This window comes from Poecilia reticulata, chromosome 20 (genome assembly GCF_904066995.2).
Source record: "Poecilia reticulata chromosome 20, P_reticulata-male-v2, whole genome shotgun sequence".
Taxonomy (NCBI): Eukaryota; Metazoa; Chordata; class Actinopteri; order Cyprinodontiformes; family Poeciliidae; genus Poecilia; species Poecilia reticulata.
Window position 1 is genome coordinate 1,703,962 of NC_088849.1, and position 25,451 is coordinate 1,729,412.

At 39.5% G+C, this 25,451-nt stretch overlaps 1 protein-coding gene across 4 annotated transcripts in view; it reads right to left on the bottom strand.

The window, feature by feature from the left end:
* Positions 1-25,451, bottom strand: part of LOC103482397 (uncharacterized) — a 112,517-nt gene that overhangs the window by 61,693 nt on the left and 25,373 nt on the right. The window contains exon 3 of one of the 4 annotated variants that reach the window (XM_081601349.1): positions 15,539-15,620. The exons of the other annotated variants lie outside the window; for them this stretch is intronic. Coding sequence (XP_081457475.1) covers positions 15,539-15,620 — 82 coding nt within the window. The remainder of the gene's footprint in view (positions 1-15,538; positions 15,621-25,451) is intronic. 4 annotated transcript variants of the gene reach the window in all.

Genomic DNA, 25,451 nt, shown 5'->3' on the forward strand with positions numbered 1-25,451 from the left:
AAGTAATTAAAGACAAAAGTTCAAATCCATGCTGAGTGGAGCTCCTTCAATCAGTTCTCCTCTGCAGCTCTGATTGGCTAAGCAATGTAACGTGATCCTCTGCAGCAAGTGATGGCAAAGCGGGGCGTCATCACGGCTTTACACAAGTGTGTCTTTACCTCCACGGCAGAGGCTCCGCCGAACCCCTGAGACCGACTCACCGAACCCCTGGGGTTCGATCGAACCCAGGTTAAGAACCACTGATCTATATCTATGAAATGATGTGGATTCTATGTTCAGCTTGCTGAATATTATTTAAACTGAATGAAAAATAAACACAATTGAACATGTCATTATTATCATTTAAAAATTGTGGGGTAAAACTAAATTATGACAGAGTATTTTTGATGCCATCAGTCAAATTGGCAAACATTGTGAATGTCGGTCATCTGCACACCACATCTCATTCACATAGACAGGGTGAGAAGCTCATCTGGGAATATGAATGCATTTAATTTACATAAAAAACATCCCAAAGCAGAATGGTGCTGGCCTGGACTTGAACCTGAAACCTTCTTTCTCCAAGTTTACAAGAGTAACAACTGTGACATAAATACATACAGTACTGATTACCTGTTGCTCAAATCTAATTCTATACAAAAATGTATTTCCTCCTTTTGAGGAGGAGGAAGTCTGGTTTATATTCTGTCCACAGGATGACACACAAAAAGACTTTGAATCTTTTGAGGCCTCTGGCGGATGATGATAACAAGTAAAACTTATTATCTATTATATATCCCACATCACATCTTAATTATAACCACCTTTCCGTTACACATACAATACCAGGGTTTTGTTATGAAAGCTCTAGCCAGGCTTATGAAAAATCTCACCCCTCATTGTATCATCTTTCAAGGAACTGGGCCTCTGGCAAAAGATTTAACAACATTAGCCATCTAACCAGTTTAACAAAAGCCCTATAATTGTTTAATGAAGATATTGAATATGCACACAACATTGTGTTCCATGAGCTACGACTTAATAACTGTCTGCAGTCTAATGAAAGCTATCTTTTATAATCGCTAAATAGGGTACTATAGGGGAAAAACAGGGCTGCTAATAGCATTGAAATTTTTATCAGTCCATTTTAACATATAATAAGCAACAAGAAGTCAACCAGAGAATGAATAAAGCAAACATTCCTTCTTTGTCCACCTCTGTCATTGTGTCCATTGGCAAGACATTTCATTAATATTTCACCCACTTGCTGAGCTCATAATAGGAGTTACTTTTCAGTGCTACGCTGGTAAAAATGTTGCTAAAGAGTTAATAGAAGAGCAATGTCGTGACGACTTCCTGCAGGCGGAAATTCAGAAAGAGAAGGAGTTTTAAAAAAGACAGAAGCCCAATTTGAATTTATTAAATAATGTCAAATTTCTTACAAGTCATATTTGATATATATGGCATTATGATAACAAGTGAAGGTAACATAAGGTGCTTTTCCTCTGGCAAGTCGCACACTAACCGGTAAATGTGGAGTTTGGTTCTACCCAGCTTCTCCTGGGGTAGAACACGGATCTGTTCCTCAGTTCTGTGGGACATGAATACACTATGGACCACTTTCCCGCAACACTCAGCAATGAAGAACCTTGAGGTTCTGGTTCTGATGGACTCAAACCCAGGTATTTCATTTTGTCTTACAGAAATTTACAGCTGGCCCAAACATAATGATAAAGACTCAGATAAGGTGATTATTTCACTATACATATAAATATAATTACATTCTTTAACTTAATTTTTTAAATGTGTAACGTTTTGGATTTAAGTGACACATTAACTTTTTTTTTTTTTAAATCTAAACAAGACATAAAATTCACATCACAAGCTAATATTATGTAGTTCCAGTGTTTCACTCTCAACACAAAACTGCAGCTCTGTCAGGAAGCTGACCAAAGCTGCACCATTTCTCTCTTCTTTATTGCTGTTCATATTTCACAGAGACGTAGCAATACTAAGAAACCAGAAACTGAACTCTGACTATACAACAATCACCTGATGCAGTCAGGTAATCTATCTGTCTGCCTCTTAGAAAACATGGTGAGCTGGCCTTCAGAGACAATTAACGGTTCACTTAATGACATTTTTAATTATTAGTTAAAAACATTTTAACTAATAATTAACATTTTACATATCTATGTTCTTTGTCTTTTATAAGCTTAAGTACAATGAGCACTGTTGCCTTTCAGCAAGACGGTCCTGGATTCAATTCCGAACATGCCAACAGCCGGGGGCTGAGCACACTGAGACCTTCAGAGCACAAATATTTCTGGATCCTTCCCCAGATGTGTGCCTTAAGACAGTCTAGGCTCTAAGGCACATATGTCAAAGTCAAGGCCCGCGGGCCACATCCGGCCCGCAAATCAATTATCTATGGCCCCCTGAATGATATTTAATTACTATGAGAACCGGCCCGCAAGCCAGAGCCGCCCGCTCGTGTTTTGCCTGCAAACACTACATTTCCCATAATGCAACGGTAGCCCGCGAAGTGACTACAGCGCGCCCAAACGGCTTCATTATTCATCAGTTCAGAGCCTCACCCCGAACATTGATGAACTTGTACAAAAGATGAGACACCTCCAAGTATCAGGCTCAGCCTCAGACAAGTGAGCATCACAGAGCAGTAACGTATTTTCAGTTTATAAGTTTCAGTTAAATTTTTACATTTGTTTCTACAAAACGTGATTTTTCTTTGAATGAAGTATTGTTTTGTCTGTGTGCCATTTATTTTATTTTATTGTATTTATTTTTCAGTTGAATGGATTCAGGTAAAATTGCAGATAAGAGCCATGAGAAAGAATACAACTGATTTGATTTATTTTTTTACTTTACTATTTGAAAGCAGTGATCGGTAGAATCATAGAGCAGCACAGTAATGCATTTTCAGTTTATAATGCATGCACTTTGATTTATGCATTTATCTTGATATTAAGAAACATATTTTGTTTTTAAAAACAATTAAATTTGTTGCTGTTTCCTCTTGAAAAATGTTTTCCCTTGAAGTTACTGACAGAGCCATAACAAAATATTGCTTTATTCATTTAATCGTTAAATAATATACACTGTGTTAGGTCTTGGTTCAATAGGCTATGTGCAATCATTTCAATATGTTTTAATAAACATTAAACCAGTCCGGCCCTCGGCTTGTAGCAAATTTGTTTTTTTGGCCCTCTGTGTATTTGACTTTGACATCCCTGCTCTAAGGTCTACAGACAATTCCTTTGATTTCATGCGTGGTGTCTGACCTCTGACCTGCACTGTAGGATCTTGGAGACATGTGTGTGCCTTTCTTAATCAAGAACAGAATACAGAATTTTTCACAGGCGGACTCTAGAAATATCTGAGGATGGTCAGTGGAAATGGCTCTATTTGAACTTCATAGAAAAGGCTGTAAATGCTTACAAAAGTTTGATTCTTGTTTTTTTGTTTTTACTTGACAATCCTCTATAGGCTGTGGTTTTCCCTGTTTCACCATTTACTACCAAATTTCTTCCTTCTTCTCAATTTCCTGTAAACATGATTGGATACAGAACTCTGTGAATAAACTTTTGCAGGTGGTAACAGAGTACCACATGACTGACGAAGGGTCAGATTATCCTCTTTTCCCATGAATTGATCATATGCATTCAAAATTGGGGATGGAAAATGGCCCATCTTTCCCTTGTAGTCCATGTCTAAGTCACCACTACCAAAATCAGTAAGGATTCCATCTTTCTCATAACTACATTGTTGTATGCTTTGTTTGGTCATCACTAATTACAACAGATCAATAACCTGTTAAGAAAATACATTTAAAATAAGCTAGTTGTAAAAACTTAACCATATGTTCAATATTAGATAAAAATTAATAGTGTTTTAATTCACTCCAAATTATATCCATGGTTTAATCAGCGTAATCTCTTATGTAGAATATTATTATTGAAACATTATACACTAAGTTGAATTAAAATAACTTAGCTTGTAGTTCTCTATAATTTAAAACACAGCTAGTCTCTCTGTGGACTGAGCAGGCATTCACAGGGGGTCGTGGCTCAGTGTGTGAGTTTAACCTTTTGACCACTTTGATAAGATTTAACAGCTGGTGTAAAACAATCTGGTCCTGCCAACAGAGTAGAGCTTCCTCTCAGGACAGGGTCATAAAAAACATCTGTCTCCATTCAAAAGAAAATAACACTTCTTTGATCTTAAAAACAGGTTTTTACTGGAACATAGTTGACTAGATTTAAATGAACTAACTAAGGACAGTCCCCTAATTTGAATACAGCAGAGAAGGGAAACACGCCCTCCCTATAAAAATATAGGACCCGGAACTTTAACTTCAGATCGCTCCAGGGTTACCCGTGATGCTGTCTCCGGGTAACCCTGGAGACAGCATCAGGAACTTATTGGTGAAATGGTTCCACGTAAGTTCGTCTTGGTGTGTGGATGTCTGTGGAGTTCCTGAAGGCGGAGATTTAAATATTGAAATTGAGATTTAAACTTTAAATATTGAATTGGTTGCTGGTCTGTGATTTTATTGAGTTTTGTCAGTTTCATTAGTTGTTTGTCTAATAAATGTCATGTTTGGACTTGGAAAACGTTTGTCTTTGTCTTTATGGTTCAGCTGATACAATGACAACATCAAGGAATCCGGGCAAAAGAGAGAATAAAACAAGTCAAAAGATTTTAATTCTTCTTCTTCTGAATAAAATTAACAAACCAAACTCAAAATTAATCTTAAAAATTAAAAAGTTCGGAATTGGAAGAATGTGGCTATATGTATTATCCCACCGGTCACTATTGTGACCGTCAACATGTTTACACATCCTGCTCACACACCAAACTAATTTTTGTAAATGTAAAGGTGAATATCATAAATAGACACTTTAAAGTGCACCAAAAACCTTTGTTGTATGTTTATTTAAACATACATTACTAGCCTCTTCTTTGGGAGGTTTGTGGCAGGCAGTCTTCCTCTCGCCATGGTGCAGATATAATCAGCTCTATTCATATGATAATTTACTCTAAATATGTGATGCTGCAAAAGTATTATCCAAATGCTCTAAACTTTCAATATTTGCTTAACATTAACTGAAAATGTAATCAGTAAGCTTTGTGGAGTCCTTGATTGTGAAAAAAATTTCTTGGTCACTATTGTGACCGGTGGGTTGAAATGGGTTAAAAGGCTTGTTAATGCTTTCTGTATGCTTTATTTTGAAATGCTGATATATTTTATGAGTTCAGTGCTCATTTAATGTATTATTAATGCACCAGACACAGACCTGCATCCCAGGTGCAGATCTAGATGGGGGCCAATGGGCTACCTAAGAAATTATACTAAATAAATGTCTTATGTTAATACTCAGTGATGGATTTCTCACAATTTTACTTTAACAATGAATTTAATATTCTAGGGCTGCACTTTTAGCTGCTGTATGGTGATATGATCACATTTTCCATCTGCCAGGGATCTTCAACCTGGATCTCTGGAGACAGATGTGGCTCTTTGGCTCTCTTATTATATCAAATGATTAGATATTGCTCTGTTTTTTCGTTTGTTTGTTTGTTTCAAAAAACACTGACTAAAATACCAGAATGTTCACATAACTTTTATACTTTTGGCTGTCTGAGGACAGATTTTGAATATTAAATCAGGTGTTCTGATCAGTTACTCTAGCGGTTCTCAACGTGGGCGGTACTGCCCCCCAGGGGGCGTTCAGAGGACGGCAGGGGGCGCTGGCAGACATTTTTACAAAAGGGGGGCGCTATGATGCCTTTGGGGGGCGTTTGGTCGAAGGTAAACTTTACACCTTATATGCACAACAATGTCAGTTTAGACTTTGGGCAACTTGGTAAAACTGTATTGTATAACATTAAACCATGCTTGGCTGCAACTGTATCAATGGAAGCTCTTCTTCTTCTACTCAGTGTTTGTAGCTTCTTGGCGCAGCTCCGTTCTCCTGCTACTGGTAGCTTCACCACTCCTGTGATTCATTTTGTTTGGTATTTTTATGTTTTGGCAGTGCTTTGATCATGTTAAGCAGCAACTTATAGCTGCTTAAAGTGTTTTATTTCCATTTGAAGGCTGCCCGCTTCCATGGAAGGACAACAGAAAATTGCTCTTATATGTAATTACTAAAATCACCATACCCTCACTTTGTATCCCTCTGAAAAATGAATCCATTAAAATCAAGAAATCCCTCCATGGGTGATACCACGATAGAGAGCGTTCATTTTATAGTGTTAACACCGGTGCTGTAAGTGGTCCGGTATGAAACGGGGGTGATAGAACAACGGTACCACAGCACTTTTAAATTTCAATAATCAGAATGCAGAAATTGTTTCCGTTGTTTTAAAAGGTTTATGTCAGTCTGCCTTTTCCCCATCAATACGTTTCCCGACCGCCCTGCACCTTAGGGGGCTAAAAAAAAAAAACGACGCGCACATTGCGCAAAACTCTGAAGCAAGAAGCGGAGCGACAAACTAGATGTGAATTATGGCATAAAAACAGAGAATCTGACGCTGAACAGTGAAAAATCAGCACATGATGTGAAACACATGATGATTAAGCGGCGCAGCAGGTGATGAGTGAAGATTACTGATGGTCAATAAACAATCAGATAAATCTAGCAACAGGAAAGAAACTAAAGTGAACATAGCAATAAACCAAGAGAGGATAAAACTAATCTAAGGAAACTAAATGGAAATGAATGAAGAACAAAGTGCAAGAATAAACTAAGAAACTAAAGTAAATACAGAGGAATAAACTGGTATGGCAAGACCTTTTGAGCAATAATTAATACAGAGGACTGTATGGCAAGAATAAACAGACATTATTTTCAGATAAAAGGTAAAATAATATTGTTGAAATGCCATGGGTTTGTTGAGACCACATCTAGTACTGAGAATAAATATATCTTACAGACCATAACAGTAAAGAACTGATCACTTATTTATTTATGACTCCATGACACTTTGAATTTCACTCATTAGGATTTGATTAAGAACCAGATTTGTTCTTTGTAATTTCTGTCCAGTAAAACTATCAATCTATAAATCAATAGACAGATCTATATAAAGATATAATCCATGTTTCTGTCTCATATTTGTATGGCATTAAAAGGACCTGGAACTTTAGTTTTTCCACTGAGAGCTCTGGTTTACACAATAAATGCCATGTGGGTGAAGTTTTATGGATGATACTCTGATGTCCCATTCTCCTGAAGGCAGCACAGAGCTGCACCACCAGAAACTGACAAACACTGAAGAGAAGAAGAGCTATGATTAATGTAGTTACAGTTCTATCCATGTTTTAATGTTGCAGAGCTCAGTCGTTTTGCAAATAGATGAAAGTTTAAACTGGCATGTTGTACATCTTTTATCAGGTCATTTTGTGGAATATTTAACAACTAGAAAATGGCAAAGAGAAAAATTATATTTTTTGCACTCTGGCTGCTGTCAGGCCTACCGATTTTAACTTGAATGTTTATTGCATTTTTCTTAGACGCCTGTGAAAATAATTTCTATTCCCATGACTTTTTTGTTCTCTGGGAAATTATTTTTGATGATAAATACAGAAACAAGCATAAAAATCAAAACATCTACAATAGTGATAGTAATATTAATGATAAAATAACAGTCAGTGTAAAGTAGCCAGCAAATTCTTTGGTGGGGGCGGTGAGGGACCTGGATAAAGGCTGGGGGGTTGCTGGGCTGAAAAAGTTTGAGAAACACTGATTTACTCAGTACTTGAGTAGTTTACCAAGTACTTTTTACACTTGCTTAATTAAACATCTTTTAGGTATGCTACTCTGATTGGAGTACAATTTTGGGGGGGTGCTTTAACCCAGTGGTCCCCAACCTTTTTATTACCGCGGACCGGTCAAGACTTGGAAATTTTGCTGCGGCCCGGAGGGGCGGGAGGAGAACAGTCAGATAGTCAGATAAGGCCTCTGCATGTTGGTGTTCCCGCTAAACCAGTGGTTCTTAACCTGGGTTCGATCGAACCCCAGGGGTTCGGTGAGTCGGTCTCAGGGGTTCGGCGGAGCCTCTGCCGTGGAGGTAAAGACACACTTGTGTAAAGTCGTGATGACGCCCCGCTTTGCCATCACTTGCTGCAGAGGATCACGTTACATTGCTTAGCCAATCAGAGCTGCAGAGGAGCACTGATTGAAGGAGTTCCACTCTCAGCATGGATTTGAACTTCTGTCTTTAATTACTTCAGCAAAGCTCACAGTTTTTACCAAATTCTGTAGCTTTCGGTGTACTTCTAAATCTGCTCCTTAGTCGCATCTTTTCGGGTTTGCTACTGCCTCTAGTGGCGTGGGGGTGGTAACACAACTAATATAATTACATTACTAAATCAGAATACCACAAAGTCTTCATTATTTACTAATAATTCTGGCATTACTGGCATTATAAAACAACATTTTTTTCATTTTCTTAAGGATGCACTGCTAATTAAATGTCAAACAATGCTTTCTTGCATTATAAATAATACCTATATATCTCCAACAATAATAAAAGAATGAAAGAAATAAGGAGACATGAAAAACAACATAATCAACTATAATAAAAATACCATTTGCAATGTATACGTAAGAAATTTAATTGAGCAAAAGTCAATAACAAACAAATGAATTAGGTACAGAAGAATAACAACCCAGGTTGTTACAATCAGGGTTGTTAAACGGATATAAGCAAAAATTCATTTTTTGCTTTTACATTGCCATGTATATTATTGAGAGACGTTTTTGTTGCAGAGTATTATATATAGAAAAAAATAAGATGAAGCTATTTAATCTATCAACGAGGACATTTTCCTTTGACTCTAAAACGATAAATCATATTCATAAATCACATTATTACACGTGTTACGTTTTAACATTTTAACTCAACATCCTCAAGTTGACCCCAAGGTCTTCTTAAAAGGTAGCGTCTTTGAGAACAGTTCTTAAAAATATAATCAGTGTTTTCAGCAAAGTCAAGCTGACTGTCCAGGAATGACTCGAGGTATTTAAAATTTGCCACAGTTTCAACAGGTTGGCCATCAAGAGAAACTGTAATCACTTTCAGTTCTTGTTTATCACATTTAATTAGCTCTACTTCCTTAAGAAAATGAAAAGGCATGTTCTTTTGTGAGGGAATTATCTTTTACTGTTCCAGTAATGCCATAATTAGTAATAAAGACTTTGCTGTATTCTGATTTAGTAATGCAGTCGTGTTACCACCCCCACGCCACTAGAGGCCGTAGCAGGCCCGAAAAGATGCGACTTGAGCAGATTTAGAAGTACACCGAAAGCTACAGAATTTGCTAAAAACTGTTAGCTGTGCTGAAGTAAATAAAAGAAAAAAAGTTCAAATACATTCTGAGAGTGAAACACCTTCCTAAAGGTGAAAATATATGACAGATTTAAAAAGAAAATAAAAACAGAAGTATAGGAAATAGCTCCCCCTTCACTTCCGAATTGCAATGATCCCATTTCTAAATAAGGTATGAGACTGACAGTGGTCCATCCCCGCCCTTTTCTGTTTGCTGCAGCGAGGTTCTTCTCTCTAAATCTGCTCCTTAGTCACATCTTTTCGGGGTTGCTGCTGCCTCTAGTGGTGTGGGGGTGATTACAGCTAATATAATTACATTACTAAATCAGAATACCGCAAAGTCTTTATTATTTATTATAAATTTTTCATTATCTTACGAATGTACAGCTAATTAAATGATCTAAAGAAGACCTTAAAGTGGTTCCAGTTTCTCTCGATGGCCAACCTGTTGAAACTGTGGCAAATTTTAAATACCTTGGGTCGTTCCTGGACAGTCAGCTCAACTTTGCTGAAAACACTGACTATATTTTGAAGAACTGTTCTCAGAGACTCTACCTTTTAAGAAGACTTGGTAATCTTGGGGTGACCTAACTGGACTCTAGTTGTGACCCAACTAGACCCTAGTTGTCTAGTTGTCACTCCTATGTCTTGAATTTGGGGGGAAAAAAATCATATTTTAATTTATCACTACAGAAGTGTTCAGTGAATGCGCATATGAAACTGGAGGGTTTGGTACCTCAAAAAAGGTTAAGAACCACTGCGCTAAATATATCCAATTTTTTTTTCCTTTTTATCGCAGCCTGTGGGCTTTTCCTGGACTGGGAATGAGAACACAACCTGTTGAATGTGACAGGTAGCCAATCAGAAAGCGCGGTGACGTAAGAACACAGGTGAATCCCAAACAGCTGACATGTCGTGCAACTGAGAGTCTGGTGGACATCGGAGATGATACGTGGAAATGTTTATTGTTATATGTAAAGGTCATTATTATATATTATTAGGTTTATTCAGGTAAAAATGTCAACGATGAAAAAACATAGTGACCTCCAAATCATAGTGCTGCAAATAGCTGCTCCTGTCGTCTTTTATCCACCACCTTTTCTTTTTGTTACGTCTTTTATCTCTTAAAATGAGTCCACAAACTATCACTATTACTTCTACATTGTCATCCATGTTTGGTTATTCTAAATTCTCGTTTGCTATGTTGGGGGTTTCACCGGATTATCCTCTGGAATCGGAATGTTCTTGACTGGAATCGGTTCATGTGGTAGGTTGCTCCTGCCTTGTGGCTGAACACGAACCGATCGAACCTGTTGTACTTTTATCAGCTCTGTGGTCACAGAGGTTTGGTGAATCTTGCCGTCTAAACCAGACTTAAGACTCACAAGCTCTACTCATCTCCTTTTCAAAATAAAAGAGCCTCCAGACTCAAATAATACATAAAACGGAAATATTTAATTATTTATTGTGCGGCCCTGCACCAATTGGGGACCACTGCTCTCTATGCATGAACAATGGATCACTTTTTCAAAACAAAAAACACTGCCATACAATAATGTCTATCACTGCAGTAGACGTCCCACCCCGTGAGAATAGGACGACGCGCAATCGAGATCGTCCCTTATTTTTATTTCTGAAAGGTGGCAACCCTATTGATAATCTCATACAGTCTACCCACCTCTCGGAGAAAAACTGAGCTATAAATTGACACTCTTGCCTTTTTCACTCTCTCCCTCTCTTTCTCTCCATATATTTTTTGAAAACTTGACTTTATTACTTTTCTTAGCAGCATAGTAATTGCCACAGTCGTTCGTGTCTTCCACTGTCTGGTCTGCAGCTGAACAGCGTCACGGTGAAGGGCTCCAAGCAGGAATGGGCCATTTCATGCAGGGGGGTTCAGGGCAAATATGGATGTGTGTTTTTTGGTCTGGGAGTGGGAACATAAAATTTTTACTGCTTAAAAACAATCTTCGAAAATACAATGTGATTAATTTTGTAATTCACAGGGTACAATTTTTTTATTTTTATTTCTATGAACAATAAATAAAAAAATAAATTGTGGAGGACCCCCTGTTGGTTAGGGCCCTAGAATTGTCATCATTTTACCCCCTATACCGCACCCCTGCACACACACATGCACATATTTGTGTCTCTCTCTTTGCGGGGACGTTTTATTGACTTAAGTTCATTTCTACAACCTACTTAACCCTAACCAAAACTTCATTCACACCTTAGTCCTCAACCTAACCCGTAACACAAAGACAGCATTTCTCTCTGAGTTTGGTCCCCACAGAGAGCAGAATCCCCACAACATAACATGTTTCAGTGAAATTGTCTCCACAATGCATCAAATACATCCAAGAGAAAAGACACTTATCTACTTGGGTAGACATCTTTTTACTGGTTACAATATTAGACTTTATGTTGGTTTTCTAGAAGAGAACATAAGATGATGTAAATCATCTCCAGACTCTGAGATATTAAACTCAGAGTCTGGATTCTGTGAGTTTTAATATTTAGCTTGTTTTTGACTGAAAATTGCTAATTATATGACTAAGATTTTATGTTAATGTGACGGGCTCCTGTCACGGTTGTGAATGAATCCCTGTTTGATTGTTGTTTTCTTCTTGCAGTTGATTGGCTGGGGAGAGTTTAAAAGGATCAAGCCCCACCCACCAGACGAGCGAGGAAGTTTGGAAGAGCTCCTGGTTGGTGGCGTGACTCTGAGCCTCGCTCCCGCTCCATTGATGTTAATTTTTGTTGTTAACTTCCCTCTTGTTAACTTAGGTCTGCGGATCGTTGGCCAAGCCAAGGTTTTCCGGTTTTTGGTTGTAGGGTGAGTGATCCTGTGAAGCAGGGTGAGGGGAGCGGCCCGAATCCGACGGTCAACTGCTGGCTGGTTCGTGAATGCTCCCACAATTTTGTTTATTTTGCCACGATTCCCCAGTACCTCTATGTCCAGCCTCGGATCGAATAAAACCTTTTGTTTTATGCAATTTGGTCTGGACTCCTTATGTCACGGGTGTCCAAAGTCTGTCCTCAAGGGCCGGCATCCTGCATGTTTTAGTTCTCTCCCTGATTTTACACACCTGCATCAAATGATGGCTAATTAGAGGCCTAAGAGGAACATTGACTTGCTGAGGAGGTTGTTACTACCACCAGGGAGAGAACTAAAACATGCAGGATGCCGGCCCTCGAGGACCAACTTTGGGCACCCCTGCCTTATGTTGTGTGTCCTGTGCGGACCTTAACAGTTAATATAAAAGGAAATCTCTTCTGGGTGAAGAGTGGTGATCTGTGCTGGCAGTCAGATACAAATAATTTTATAAGCCAAATTGTACATAAGCAGAATAATATATGCTTGTTTTCTTTCTGCAAGCAGCATACAGTACACACACAGCGTGATGTTGACCGATAATCTACCAGGCTTCAGGAGTGAGTGCGAGTTATACATCTCTTCCAGAGACGATCTCAGTTGGATAGTCTGGGCAGCCAGTGCAGGTGGAACTCATCAGCCTTAGTTGTTTACATTTTGATAAAACTTCAGTGTCTAAAGACGCGGGTGTTTAACCCAGTTACTGCAGACAAAAGCTGTCAAGTTCTTTTTTTAAACTCTGCAACTTGCCCTCTTGAAAAGGGATGGATGACCCCATGCAGACTCTTAATGACAGGGATTTACTCGAAGGACCAAACAGTTTTTCTTGCTATTACTTCCATTTATTTCACAGTGTATGGACACGTTCACCGTTGATCCAGAAGGTGCAGGTAAAAACCTTTAAACAAACCCCCCCAAAAACATTACTAATCTGTATAAATTAATTTCACTCAATTACAAAGGAAATGGCAACTTATATAGATAATACCAAGCAACCCACTTCGAATTAAACAAAGTAATCAAAATTAAATACACAAGTAACTAAACTTATGTTAACTTTAAACATAACTTTAAAGTGCATTTCAAGTTAATATTTATATTTACATTTCATACATTTCTTAACATACAAACATCTGCTTCTCAACATTAATAATAAATATTTATTATAAATTTAGCTTTAAGTTATTCTTTCAAGTAGATGATAAATTAATTAACGGTTGAACCCAAATCCATTTCATCAATATAATAATCAATTCAATCATAAAAGGCCATCAATGAAAGGAAAGCGTCACCGCCGCAATCCACCACTTCAGTTCAGCTGTCATTATTAGATGCTAATGATCCGGTCGGCCAAACTGGAAGCCTGGCTGGAGGAATGTAGACAACTTTGCGGTCCGATCTCATAACAATACAGCTTATGTCTTACCGGCTGCCTCTCTGCTCATCTACAAGATCAACCAGTTTTACACAGGTTGACTAGGATCTGATTCAAAAAGTCTGCAAACTCTTGCCCTCTTTGTTTGGCGGCTTTCTCTTCCGTCTTCTCTTTTTTTCTTCCTTGTCCGTCCCTCTTTTAGGTCTATGTGGAAGCGCATGACTTTTTTCTTTTTCTTTTTTTTTTCTTCTCTCCTTTACCCTTTTTTTCTGATGTAACTTCAGAGACACATTTTTAGTATTCTGTGAGAAACATGTATTATTAAAAGCTTTTGTGTACTGTATTTCCCGCACTATAAGGCGCACTTTCAATAAATGGCCTATTTGAAAACTTTTTTTCATATATAAGGTGCACCGCATTATAAGGCGATTAGAATAGACGCTACAGTAGAGGCTGGAGTTACGTTATGCATCCACTAGATGAAGCTGCACTAAAGGATGAATATATAAAGCCACTTAGTTGACATAAAGAATGTCAACAAAACAGTCCGACTCCGGTCAGCGAGGAGAGCTTTCCGCGACTGGGCCGGGGCGTGGCCGGACGATGGTCACCCTTCTCCGTTCGCGCACAGCATGTTGGTGGAGAACGTGGTGCTAAATGACCTGCAGACAACCTGATTCTAGATGGTTGGTAGGTAGATACAAACGCTGGTTTGTAACTTTATTAACAAACCAGCGTTCTGACAACTATCCCAGCATGCACCGCGCGCTTCTTCTTCTACGGGCAAAAATGAAGTCAGCGGCTGCTTACCATAGTTGCTAAACCTGTTGTGGCTCAATATTGGTCCATATATAAGGCGCACAGGATTATAAGCCGCACTGTTGGCTTTTGAAGAAATTGAAGGTTTTTAGGTGCGCCTTATAGCGCGGAAAACACAGTACATGAAATGAAAGCACAGTAGTTCATCAAGTGGTTTTATCGTATATTTCGATTTTTCCTTTTTGGTTTCACAAATACTTTTGGTCTTAATCATGATGCATCATATAAACATTCTTCAAATTGACAAAATTAGAAAGTGGACCCTTGAATTATGAACAGGGAAGACCATTATTTAGATGGACATGGATAAAAGATAGGAAAACAATAACATTGTATGGAAATATTTTCAGAAAATGGTCTCACTATTGATGGCCCAATATTCCAACTTGGCAGCCTGTGCTTTGAAATAAGTTTCCTGGTCGAAGCCGTCTTGCTTATTCTCTCAGGGTCTTCCAGTAGTTGGTTATGGTTTACCTAGTAGATCACCAGAGCAGCAGTGGTATCTCTCCTCATCAGCCCCTTCTTTAAGAAGTTTACCTTTGACCCTCCTGCACTTTTAAAACTCTGGCTAGGGACCAATTAATATTGGGTGACCAGGGCAATGCTACAGGCAATGAAGTATCCAGGGTCATGAAGAAACAAAAGCTGCTACACCAGAATAGGGTGGAAAAGATGAGGATTCTCAGAAGGGAATGTAGATCAGCTTGGCTATTTGACAGCCTAAGGCTATTGCAATCCATTTGCAGTACAGAATCATGCATTCCAGCTGGAAAGTGTGTGAATAATGATGTTTTGTTGGAATTTCTGGTGAATAATAATGACAGCCTGCATTTTAGCAACAGTAAAAGACAAAATTGAACAAAAAATGTTTTATCAATGCCTAAATTTTACAGCATGATCTCCCCCTACAGGACTCTAAAATGAATGTATGCTCTGATGTGATTTTAATATTTTCTTGGTGGTAATTATTTATTCTTTTTTGGCCACTTAAAAGATTTTTACATTTTATCCCCATACTGCTCGCTAAAACATAATATTTTTTCTTTGCAGTGATGCATTATCTACCAGAAGAAAAACTTTTTCCTCAAGTTTGTCAACGATATCAACAATGAAAGACCAAGATCCAATCTTACTTGTTGGAGCCAGAGTCTGACCCAGAGCAGGAGAATGAAGACGATGAATGCATTGCAATGGTTGTATTCACACCCTCTCCACCTAAAATATGGAGCATACACAGCAAATTTTGCAGTGTTAAATAAACACTTAAAGAGTTAAATTTAACACTGTGTCTGAGTCTTTTGTGGGTCTGAATGGTAAAGGCACACATTTTAAGGACTGAGAGTAGGTAATGAAGACACAAATGGTTGTGATGTCAATAGACAGAAAATTAAGTAGATGAGCCGTATAGAAAGATTTGAAGCAATTCCAGACTGTAGTCTGATAGTGTGAGGAGTCAGGCTGTTAAGGATGGATTCAAGAGAAGCATTAAGGAAGTAGAATAACCGCAAAGTTTTTTGAATATTGTTGAAGAAAACAGGAACTAGAATGGGATGAGTTTTTGAAGCTGGAGCAAAGAGTCTGAAATTCAGAAAACGAGATAGAGCGTCAGCATTGTTGTTTTGAGTTCCTGCAAAATGAGCTGCTCAAGGCAGGAACTGGTGTTGGGCAGAAACCAGAGTAAATCTGTGAATAGACTAGGGCTGTAGTGATACAATAATCTCACAATACGATGCACAATATTCTGCTCACGATACGATATATATTGCGATATTCAGCCAACGATACTATTCAATACACTTTTGCAATTTTCTGAAAGATTTTAGAGGGACAAAGTGATTTTGGTGACATTTTGTGACTGTTATAGAGTTGGACTGAATTAATTTAACTGAAAACTGATTAAAAGCACCAACTACACAATACCTGGCTCTGGTTGGACATGGACACAGGCTTAAATTTGACAGCTGGACAAAATGAATCAAAGAAGAGGTGAGGAAACATGTTTCTTTTAATTGAAACAGTACAAACTGTAGCTTACATGCATATGTAAAGTAAATAAAGTGCACCAAGTACCTGCTCGGAATAGTTTGATACCTTTTTAACCTTGACACTTAACATTTGAAGGAATCACTAAGCCTGATAACCTAATCACCCTCCCGGCAAAGCAAGCAGTGAGTGAGCAAGGTGACAGTTGGATGTCACTTGCGGATGAATATCAATTTTTTTCTAGGAAAGAAAATATCGATATATATTGCAAAATTGATATTATTGCACAGCCCTAGAATAGCTGCATAATTTCTAAGGAGCAATATTGGCCTTTGTTGATGATTTCTATAATTAACCTGTAGAGTTGAATGCCATTGGGAGGAGTGAGAAAGTTGCTGTAAAAGAAAGATATGCTATTCTATGAGGAAAGAAAATGGTGCCAGAGACGCATTTCCATCTTGCTGGAGCGACTGAAGATAAGCATACCATGAGGAGAAGGGATGCTGACTGCGTTTGACAAAAGACTAGAAATGAAAGCTTTAACCTGAGTAATGATTCAAATGGCATAGTTCAGATGGCTAAGAAGTGTAAGTAAATGTTGCTTGGAACATTTGTCAGTGAGTGAGAAGTTTGACAGGAGTAAAGAAATTAGATTAATGTTTTAGGGACGTAAAAATTCTTAGAGGGGTGAGAAGTTGAGAGTAATGCCCAAGAACTCTAAAGACATGCATGGGCTGATCATTTTTTTCTTCAGAAAGAGGGACACCCAGCTCTGAGAAGGCCTTAATTACAGCACTGAGTCTGTAACAAGGAGAAGATGGGGAGGTCACTATCAGGAAGCCATCGAGAAGATAGGTCAGGTAAGAGAACTTGAAATTATTGAGAATCCAGCATGGAGCTTCTGACAGAGAGTCAAATATTTTTGTCAGCTAAAAGTGAGGAAAACTGCAAAGTACAAAGCTCCTTTCTAAAACACGTAGAAAATTACACCAGAAATCTGGGTGAATGAGTAAGACTTTGAATGCACTATTGATGTCTACTTCACAGTGCCAAACAAATTAGTTTAATGGGATGATGTATAGTTGCATATTGCATTAAAAAATAAGGACATGGAATGATACTGATAAATACTGATAGTAAAGAAAGTCAGTAAATTTACGGTAAAAAACGGTAAAAGACCAACAGTTACTGAACGTAATATCCAAAACATTGTATTATCGTAAAAAAATTAATGGAATTACCATAACTCAATAAACATATATCTCAAGAATTTTTGACAGTTATGAACTCTAAAAAATAAAAGTATTGTAAAAATAATAGAAATTATAAAATCCATAGAAAAATTATTTTTACCAGTATATATATATATATATATATATATATATATATATATATATTTTTTTTAATATATATATATTTTAATATATATATATATATATAAAAATTCCCTTCTCACCCTCCGCGGTGGTCTGTTTCATCCTCTGAGCTTGGGTCCTCTACCAGAGGCCTGGGAGCTTGAGGGTTCTGCGCAGTATCTTGGCTGTGCCTAGAACTGCACATTTCTGGACTGAGATGTCTGATGTTGTTCCTGGGATCTGTTTGAGCCACTGCTCCAGTTTGGGGGTGACTGCCCCGAGGGCCCCGATGACCACAGGCACCACTGTGGTCTTCACCTTCCAGGTCTTTTCCAGTTCCTCCCTGAGGCCCTGGTATTTCTCCAATTTCTCATGCTCCTTTTTCCTGATGTTGTAGTCACTTGGTATTGCTACATCCACCACAACGGCTTTCCTCTGTTCTTTATCCACCACCACAATGTCCGGTTGGTTCGCCATTACCATCTTGTCTGTCTGGATCTGGAAGTCCCACAGGATCTTAGCTCGGTCATTCTCCACCACTTTTGGGGGTGTTCCCCACTTTGATCTCGGGGCTTCCAGTCCATATTCTGCACAGATGTTCCTGTACACTATGCCCGCCACTTGGTTATGTCGTTCCATGTACGCTTTCCCTGCCAGCATCTTGCACCCTGCTATTATGTGCTGGACTGTCTCAGGGGCCTCCTTGCACAACCTACACCTTGGGTCTTGTCTGGTGTGGTAGATCTGAGCCTCTATTGCTCTGGTGTTTAGGGCCTGTTCCTGGGCGGCCAGGATGAGAGCCTCTGTGCTGTCCTTGAGTCCAGCTTTCTCCAGCCATTGGTAGGTTTTCCTGACATCAGCCACTTCAGTTATTTGTCGGTGGTACATCCCATGTAGGGGCTTGTCCCCCCATGATGGTACTTCCAGCACCTTGTCTTCTGTTCCCCATTGCCTGAGACATTCGCTGAGCACATCGTCCGTTGAGGCTTTGTCCTTGATGTATTTATGGATCTTGGATGTTTCATCCTGGACAGTGGCTCTCACACTCACTAGTCCTCTGCCTCCTTCCTTACGGCTCGTGTACAGTCTCAGGGTGCTGGATTTGGGGTGGAATCCTCCATGCGTGGTTAGTAGCTTCCTAGTCTTAACATCCGTGGCCTTCATCTCTTCCATTGGCCAGCTAATTACTCCGGCAGGGTATCTGATTACTGGTAAGGCATAGCTGTTTATTGCACGGATCTTGTTCTTGCCATTGAGCTGGCTTCTCAGGACTTGCCTTATTCGTTGGAGGTATTTGGCTGTGGCTCCTTTCCTTGTGACCTCATCGAGGTTGCCATTTGCTTGTGGTATTCCCAGGTACTTGTAACTGTCCTCTATTGTTCCTCCTGGGAGTGAGACCCAGGAGGGCGACCTTCCCTCTCTTTGTAACCATCCGACCACACTTCTCTAGTCCGAATGACATCCCAATGTCAGTGCTGTAGATCCTAGTGGTGTGGATCAGTGAGTCGATGTCTCGCTCGCTCTTGGCGTACAGCTTGATGTCATCCATGTAGAGGAGGTGACTGATCATGGCCCCATTCTTGAGTCGGTATCCGTAGCCAGTCTTGTTGATGATTTGGCTGAGAGGGTTCAGGCCTATGCAGAACAGCAGTGGGGACAGAGCATCTCCTTGGTATATGCCACATTTGATGGACACTTGTGCAAGTGGTTTGCAGTTGGCTTCAAGGGTGGTTTTCCACAGCCCCATCGAGTTTGCAATGAAGGCTCTTAGCGTCCTATTGATGTTGTACATCTCTAAGCATTCAATGATCCAAGTGTGTGGCATTGAGTCATAGGCTTTCTTGTAATCAATCCAAGCCATGCACAGGTTGGTGTGTCGGGTTTTGCAGTCTTGGGCGACTGTGTGGTCTACAAGGAGTTGGTGTTTGGCTCCTCTGCTATTTATGCCTATGCCCTTCTGTGCCTTGCTCATGTATTTATCCATGTGCCCGCTTATCTTAGCCGCTATGATGCCTGACATGAGCTTCCATGTTGTAGAGAGACAGGTCGATAGTTGGATGGGATTGAACCCTTCGAGGGTTCCTTCTGTATCAGGATTGTGCGCCCTTCAGTTAACCATTCAGGGTGAGTCCCATTTTGTAGCATTTTGTTCAGTTGAGCTGCCAGTCGCTCATGGTGAGTTTCTTAAGCCAGTAGGCATGGATCATGTCAGGTCCTGGTGCTGTCCAGTTTTTCATACCCGAGACTCTGTCTTGGACATCTGCCACTGTGATGGTTACCGGGGCTTGCTCAGGGAGGTTGCTGTGGTCCTCTCGTAGAGAGATTAGCCACTGTGCATTGCTGTTGTGGGATGCCTCCCTTTCCCATATGCCTTTCCAGTATTGTTCAGTCTCCAGCCTGGGTGGGTCTGCTCTGTTGTTATTACCCTGCCATTGAGAGTACACTTTAGCTGGTTGGGTGGCGAAGAGCCGGTTAATCCTCCTGGCTTCATTCTCTCTCGTGTATCTCTTTAGGCGGCTGGCCAAGGCTTGGAGCCTTTGTTTGGCAGTTTCGAGTGCTGATCTTTTCATTGCACCCCTTTGGAGTTCTGACAGTTGACTCACTTCCCTCCTTGTTATCTTGATCTTAGCCTCTAACCGTCTTTTCCATGGTGGGTATTGGGTCTCATGGTTGCTCTTATAACCAAGCATCTCAAGGATCACTGATGCTGAGTTGTATATCAGCTCATTGGTTTCTGTTATGGTGTTGGTAGGGATCGTTCTCAACGCTGCATTCACATCTTCAATGAGACTTTCTGATGGTACTTCACTCAGCCGTTGTAATTGGCGTCAGGTCAGTTGCTGCCTCGTTCAGCTCAGATGGTTTGTTCATTACTGGGCCTACATACCCAGTCTCTGGGCGGGGAGTTGTAGTTGACTCCCTTCTGACCTGGCATGTTGGAACACTGAGCTACTAGTTGTTTGGCAGTTAGTGTTGACTGGGGATGTCGAGCTAACCATTCCTCCCACAGTCTTTGCATGTAGCCCCTCTGACTAGGATTACTTGAGTAGTAGCATTCCAACAGATCCATGTTTTCACCTCTCGCCCATTTCCGTCTTGTTCCAGTAGCCCATTTTTCATCAGGGTGCTCTGGTTCCCCAGCACCTGACGCAGACCTTGTTTGGCCAGGCGACGTCTGAGCCGGCATGTCGTGCTTATTTGTGTCTCTCATGGTATGAGGTAGGCTATATAGCTCCAAGGGTCTTGCCTAAGGACCCACACTGACAGCTCAATGTCACCGTTGTAACTTTTTGCCCCAGCCCCCAGCCTGGCCTCGAACCCGGGTCTCCCGGGTGGAAGACTGGTGACTTACCTATTGAGCTATACAGCTATTATATATATAGCTGTATAGCTAAATATATATATATATATATACATATATATATATATACACATATATATACACACACACAATACAATCTGTTTTGACAGATTGTATTGTATATCAGATGTACCACTAAACCGGTTTGAATGAGGAGGACCGGGGGTACAGGGGGATGGGGACCACTGGAGGATCTTTTATTTTGTCTGGAGGATCTTTTATTCTGAAAATCCTTTAACCGGATTCTCTCGGTTACTTGCGCGCCAACATTGAGCCACAAGCAGCAAAATGAGTAAGAAACAGATCAGATGTCTTTGGAAAGTTTTTTTGCAAAGGGGAAAATTCCCAGAGAAGAAACAATTTATCCCGGAGTCCCACATTACAAACCCGCTCTGTATAACATGCGGCGATCGGCTGCTAATGAGGCAATGAAGCTTCAAACTGCTTCACCACGTAGAGACCAAGCAGGCTGTTGATATAAACAACACTTCAGGTGTCATTGTCTCTCGTCACTCCCAGATGGGACCGTCTCGTTGCCAGGGCTTAAAGTAAAAAAAAATCCTGAGCCTGAAACTTATAGTTATGATAGAAATTTACTATAGCGTTGCTATTGCCACAGTTTAATAAAAAGTGTCTTTGAATAGTGGAAACAATTGCTTCTAACAATACAGTTAAGAAGCTAAACACTCAAACTTAAATAAGACTTCAGTACATTTCAACTCAAAACAAAATGTAAAATGTCTGTGTCTTAAAGGTTTGACTTACAGGCAAAAATCCCTCAACATTAAATAAGAGTCCTTTTAGTCAATATTTTAGCAAGTAATTTAGAACATGCATCATAACCAACATTACCAGTGTTTCTCAACCTTTTTTGGGCCAGTGCCCCCCCAGCCTTTATCCAGGTCCCTCACTGCCCCCCAACAAAGAATTTGCAGGCTACTTTGCACTGACTATTATTTTATTATTAATATTAATATTACTATCACTATTGTAGATGTTTTGATTTTTATGCTTGTTTCTGTATTTATCATCAAAAATAATTTCCCAGAAAACAAAAAGTCATGACAATACAAATTATTTTCACAGGCGTTTAAGAAAAATGCAATGAACATTCAAGTTAAACTTGGTAGGCCTAACAACAGCCAATCAGAGTGGAAAACATATTCTTGTTCTTTGCCATTTTCTAGTTGTTAAATATTCCACAAAATGAGCAGATAAAAGATGTTCAACATGCCAGTTTAAACTTTGAACTATTTGCAAAACAACTGAGCTCTGCAACATTAAAACATGGATAGAACTAGGGCTGTAGAAATAAATCGATTCGGCGATATATATCGATATTTTCCGCCCTCGGAAAGTATCGATTTTTCATCCGCGAGTATCGATCCGTTAAACCATAGGGGTCCATAGCCTTATAGCTCTTTTTAACGTCTAGTTTGTTACGGCGTAGCAGCAAGACTCCGCCTCCCTCAGTCTCACTTTCAACTTGAGCTTAAAGTGCACATTATAAACTACACACCAGTTTTTAAATTGTGTTAATAGGCCAAGTATAACCTGAGTTATGCTAAAATTAGTAAACCATATTTTTCCGAATGTCAGAGAAATGTCAAAAGCGCCGCCATCCCCGGTTTTTCCGATTATGTGAGAGGGAATGAGCTTCCAAACGTACGAAACTTAACATTAGATACGTGTGTTTTTGGACACGTAAAATCTTCAATAAATAACGATGGGCTGTATTTTGTTGCTGAGAAACGTAGTAAAGTTGCGCAAGTAACCGTGAAAGAGGAGCGGAACGGACGGAGCAGCTGCAAAAGCAGTGAGATCGCGAAATTAATGCAAATTTCGACTGGTAGCATTCACTTCGTAATTAGTTTTTATCTTAGCGGTTTCTGTTCTGTATATAAAGGATTACCTGAAGAAAGAACATGGGTTGATAACATCCGAAGCGGGCGCGCAGCAGCAGCGGCGCTGTGGTTTGAGCAGGAAGACACAGAGGAAAAACCCGCAGCCAGAATCCGCGGCGCAGTGAGGATTTCCTTTATAACAATGGCTGATCGATCATTCTTATTAGTAACAGACAAAGAGTATCAGAGACTGAGAGAACTATGAGATCCTGGCAGTTTGAGAGGCAGCTACTCAGAGACCCAAGCAGGGGAATAGCGGCGCTGCGTAGCTGCAGGGAGTCGATCACTACGGGGTGAGGCGGAGCCACTACTTTAGCAGCTAGTAGTAAACAGCTTACAGCCACGACTAACTCCGGGAACCAAGGTAGGAAAACCTTTTCCCCCATAGTCCAAAAGACTGCATTTGTGGCTGCATTTTTACTCCAAAACGCAGCCATAGTGACCAAAAGAAAAAAACATAAATGCAATCATTTGCATATTGAGAGTCTACAGAGGCTGATAATCTCCCCACTCTGCTCCTGGATTACCTTTTAAACTTTTGAGTTTTATGACAAATCCACATGAATTAAAAGACAGAAACTAATTCTCTCACTGCATCTTTGATTCATTTTGTCCATCTGCAGACTGTTAAACTGTCCAATCAGAGTCAGGTATTGTGTAGTGGTGCTTTTAATCAATTTTCAGTTAACTAAATTCAAGCCTATGGAACACAAAATGTCACTAAAATCACTGTCCTTCTAAAATCTTTCAGAAAATCGTAAAAAAGCACAGAATCGTATCGCTCAACAAATATCGTGATACATATCGTATCGTGACCAGAATATCGCATCGTATTGTGAAATTATTGTATCACTACACCCCTAGATAGAACTGTAACTACATTAATCATAGCTCTTCTCTTCAGTGTTTGTCAGTTTCTGGTGGTGCAGCTCTGTGCTGCCTTCAGGAGAATGGGACATCAGAGTATCATCCATAAAACTTCACCCACATGGCATTTATTGTGCAAACCAGAGCTTTCAGTGGAAAAACAAAAAAAGTTTCAGGTCCTTTTAATGCCACACAAATATGAGACAGAAACATGGATTATATCTTTATATAGACCTGTCTATTGATTATAGATTAATAGTTTTACTGGACAGAAATTACAAAGAACAAATCTGGTTCTTAATCAAATCCTAATGAGTCAAATTGAAAGTGTCATGGAGTCATCAGCCTCATGACATTAACACTGACATGAAAAATAATATTGAAGAAATAAAAATATCAAATCTAATTAAAAACATAAATAAGTGATAAATTCTTTACTGTAATGGTCTGTAAAATATATTTATTCTCAGTATTAGATGTGGTCTCAACCCATGGCACTTCAACAATATTATTTTACCTTTTATCTGGAAATAGTGTCTGTTTATTCTTGCCATACAGTCATCTGTATTAATTATTGCTCGAAAGGTCTTGCCATACCAGTTTATTCATCTGTATTTACTTTAGTTTCTTAGTTTATTCTTGCATTTTGTTCTTCATTCATTTCCATTTAGTTTCCTTAGATTAGTTTTATCCTCTCTTGGTTTATTGCTATGTCCACTTTAGTTTCTTTCCCATTGCTAGATTCATTTGATCGATTATTGACCATCAGTAATCTTCACTCATCACCTGCTGCGCCGCCTAATCATCATGTGTTTCACATCATGTGTTGATTTTTTCACTATTCAGTGTCGGATTCTCTGTTTTTATGCCATAATTCACATCTAGTTCGTCGCTCCATTTTATGTCCCGCTTCTTTTGTTTCAGAGTTTTGCCAATGTGCGCGTTGTTTTTTTTTGTTTGGTTGGTTTTTTTACCCCCTAAGGTGCAGGGCGTATCGATGGGAAAATTGCAGACTGACATAAACCTTTTAAAACAACAGAAACAATTTCGGTATTTTGATTATTGAAATTTAAAAGTTCTGTGTCGTTCTATCACCCCCGTTTCATACCGGACCACTTACATCACCGGTTTGATCGGTTCGTGTTCAGCCACACCGTAGGAGCAACACACCACACGAACCGATTCCAGTCACGAACATCCCGAATGCAGAGGATAATCCAGTAAAACCCCCAACATAGCATACAGGAATTTAGAATAACCAAACATGGATGACAATGTAGAAGCAATAGTGATAGTTTGTGGAGTCATTTTAAGAGATGAAAGACGTAACAAAACGAAAAGGCGGTGGATAAAAGACGACGGGAGCAGCCGCTCTATTTGCTGCACTATGATTTGGAGGTGACTATGTTTTTTCATAGTTAACATTTTTAACTAATAAACATATATAATAATGACCTTTGCATATAATAATAAATATTTCCACATATCATCTCCGACATCCACCGGACTCTCAATTGCGCGATATGTCAACTGTTTGGGATTCCAATCTGTTTTACGTCACCGCGCTTTGGCTATC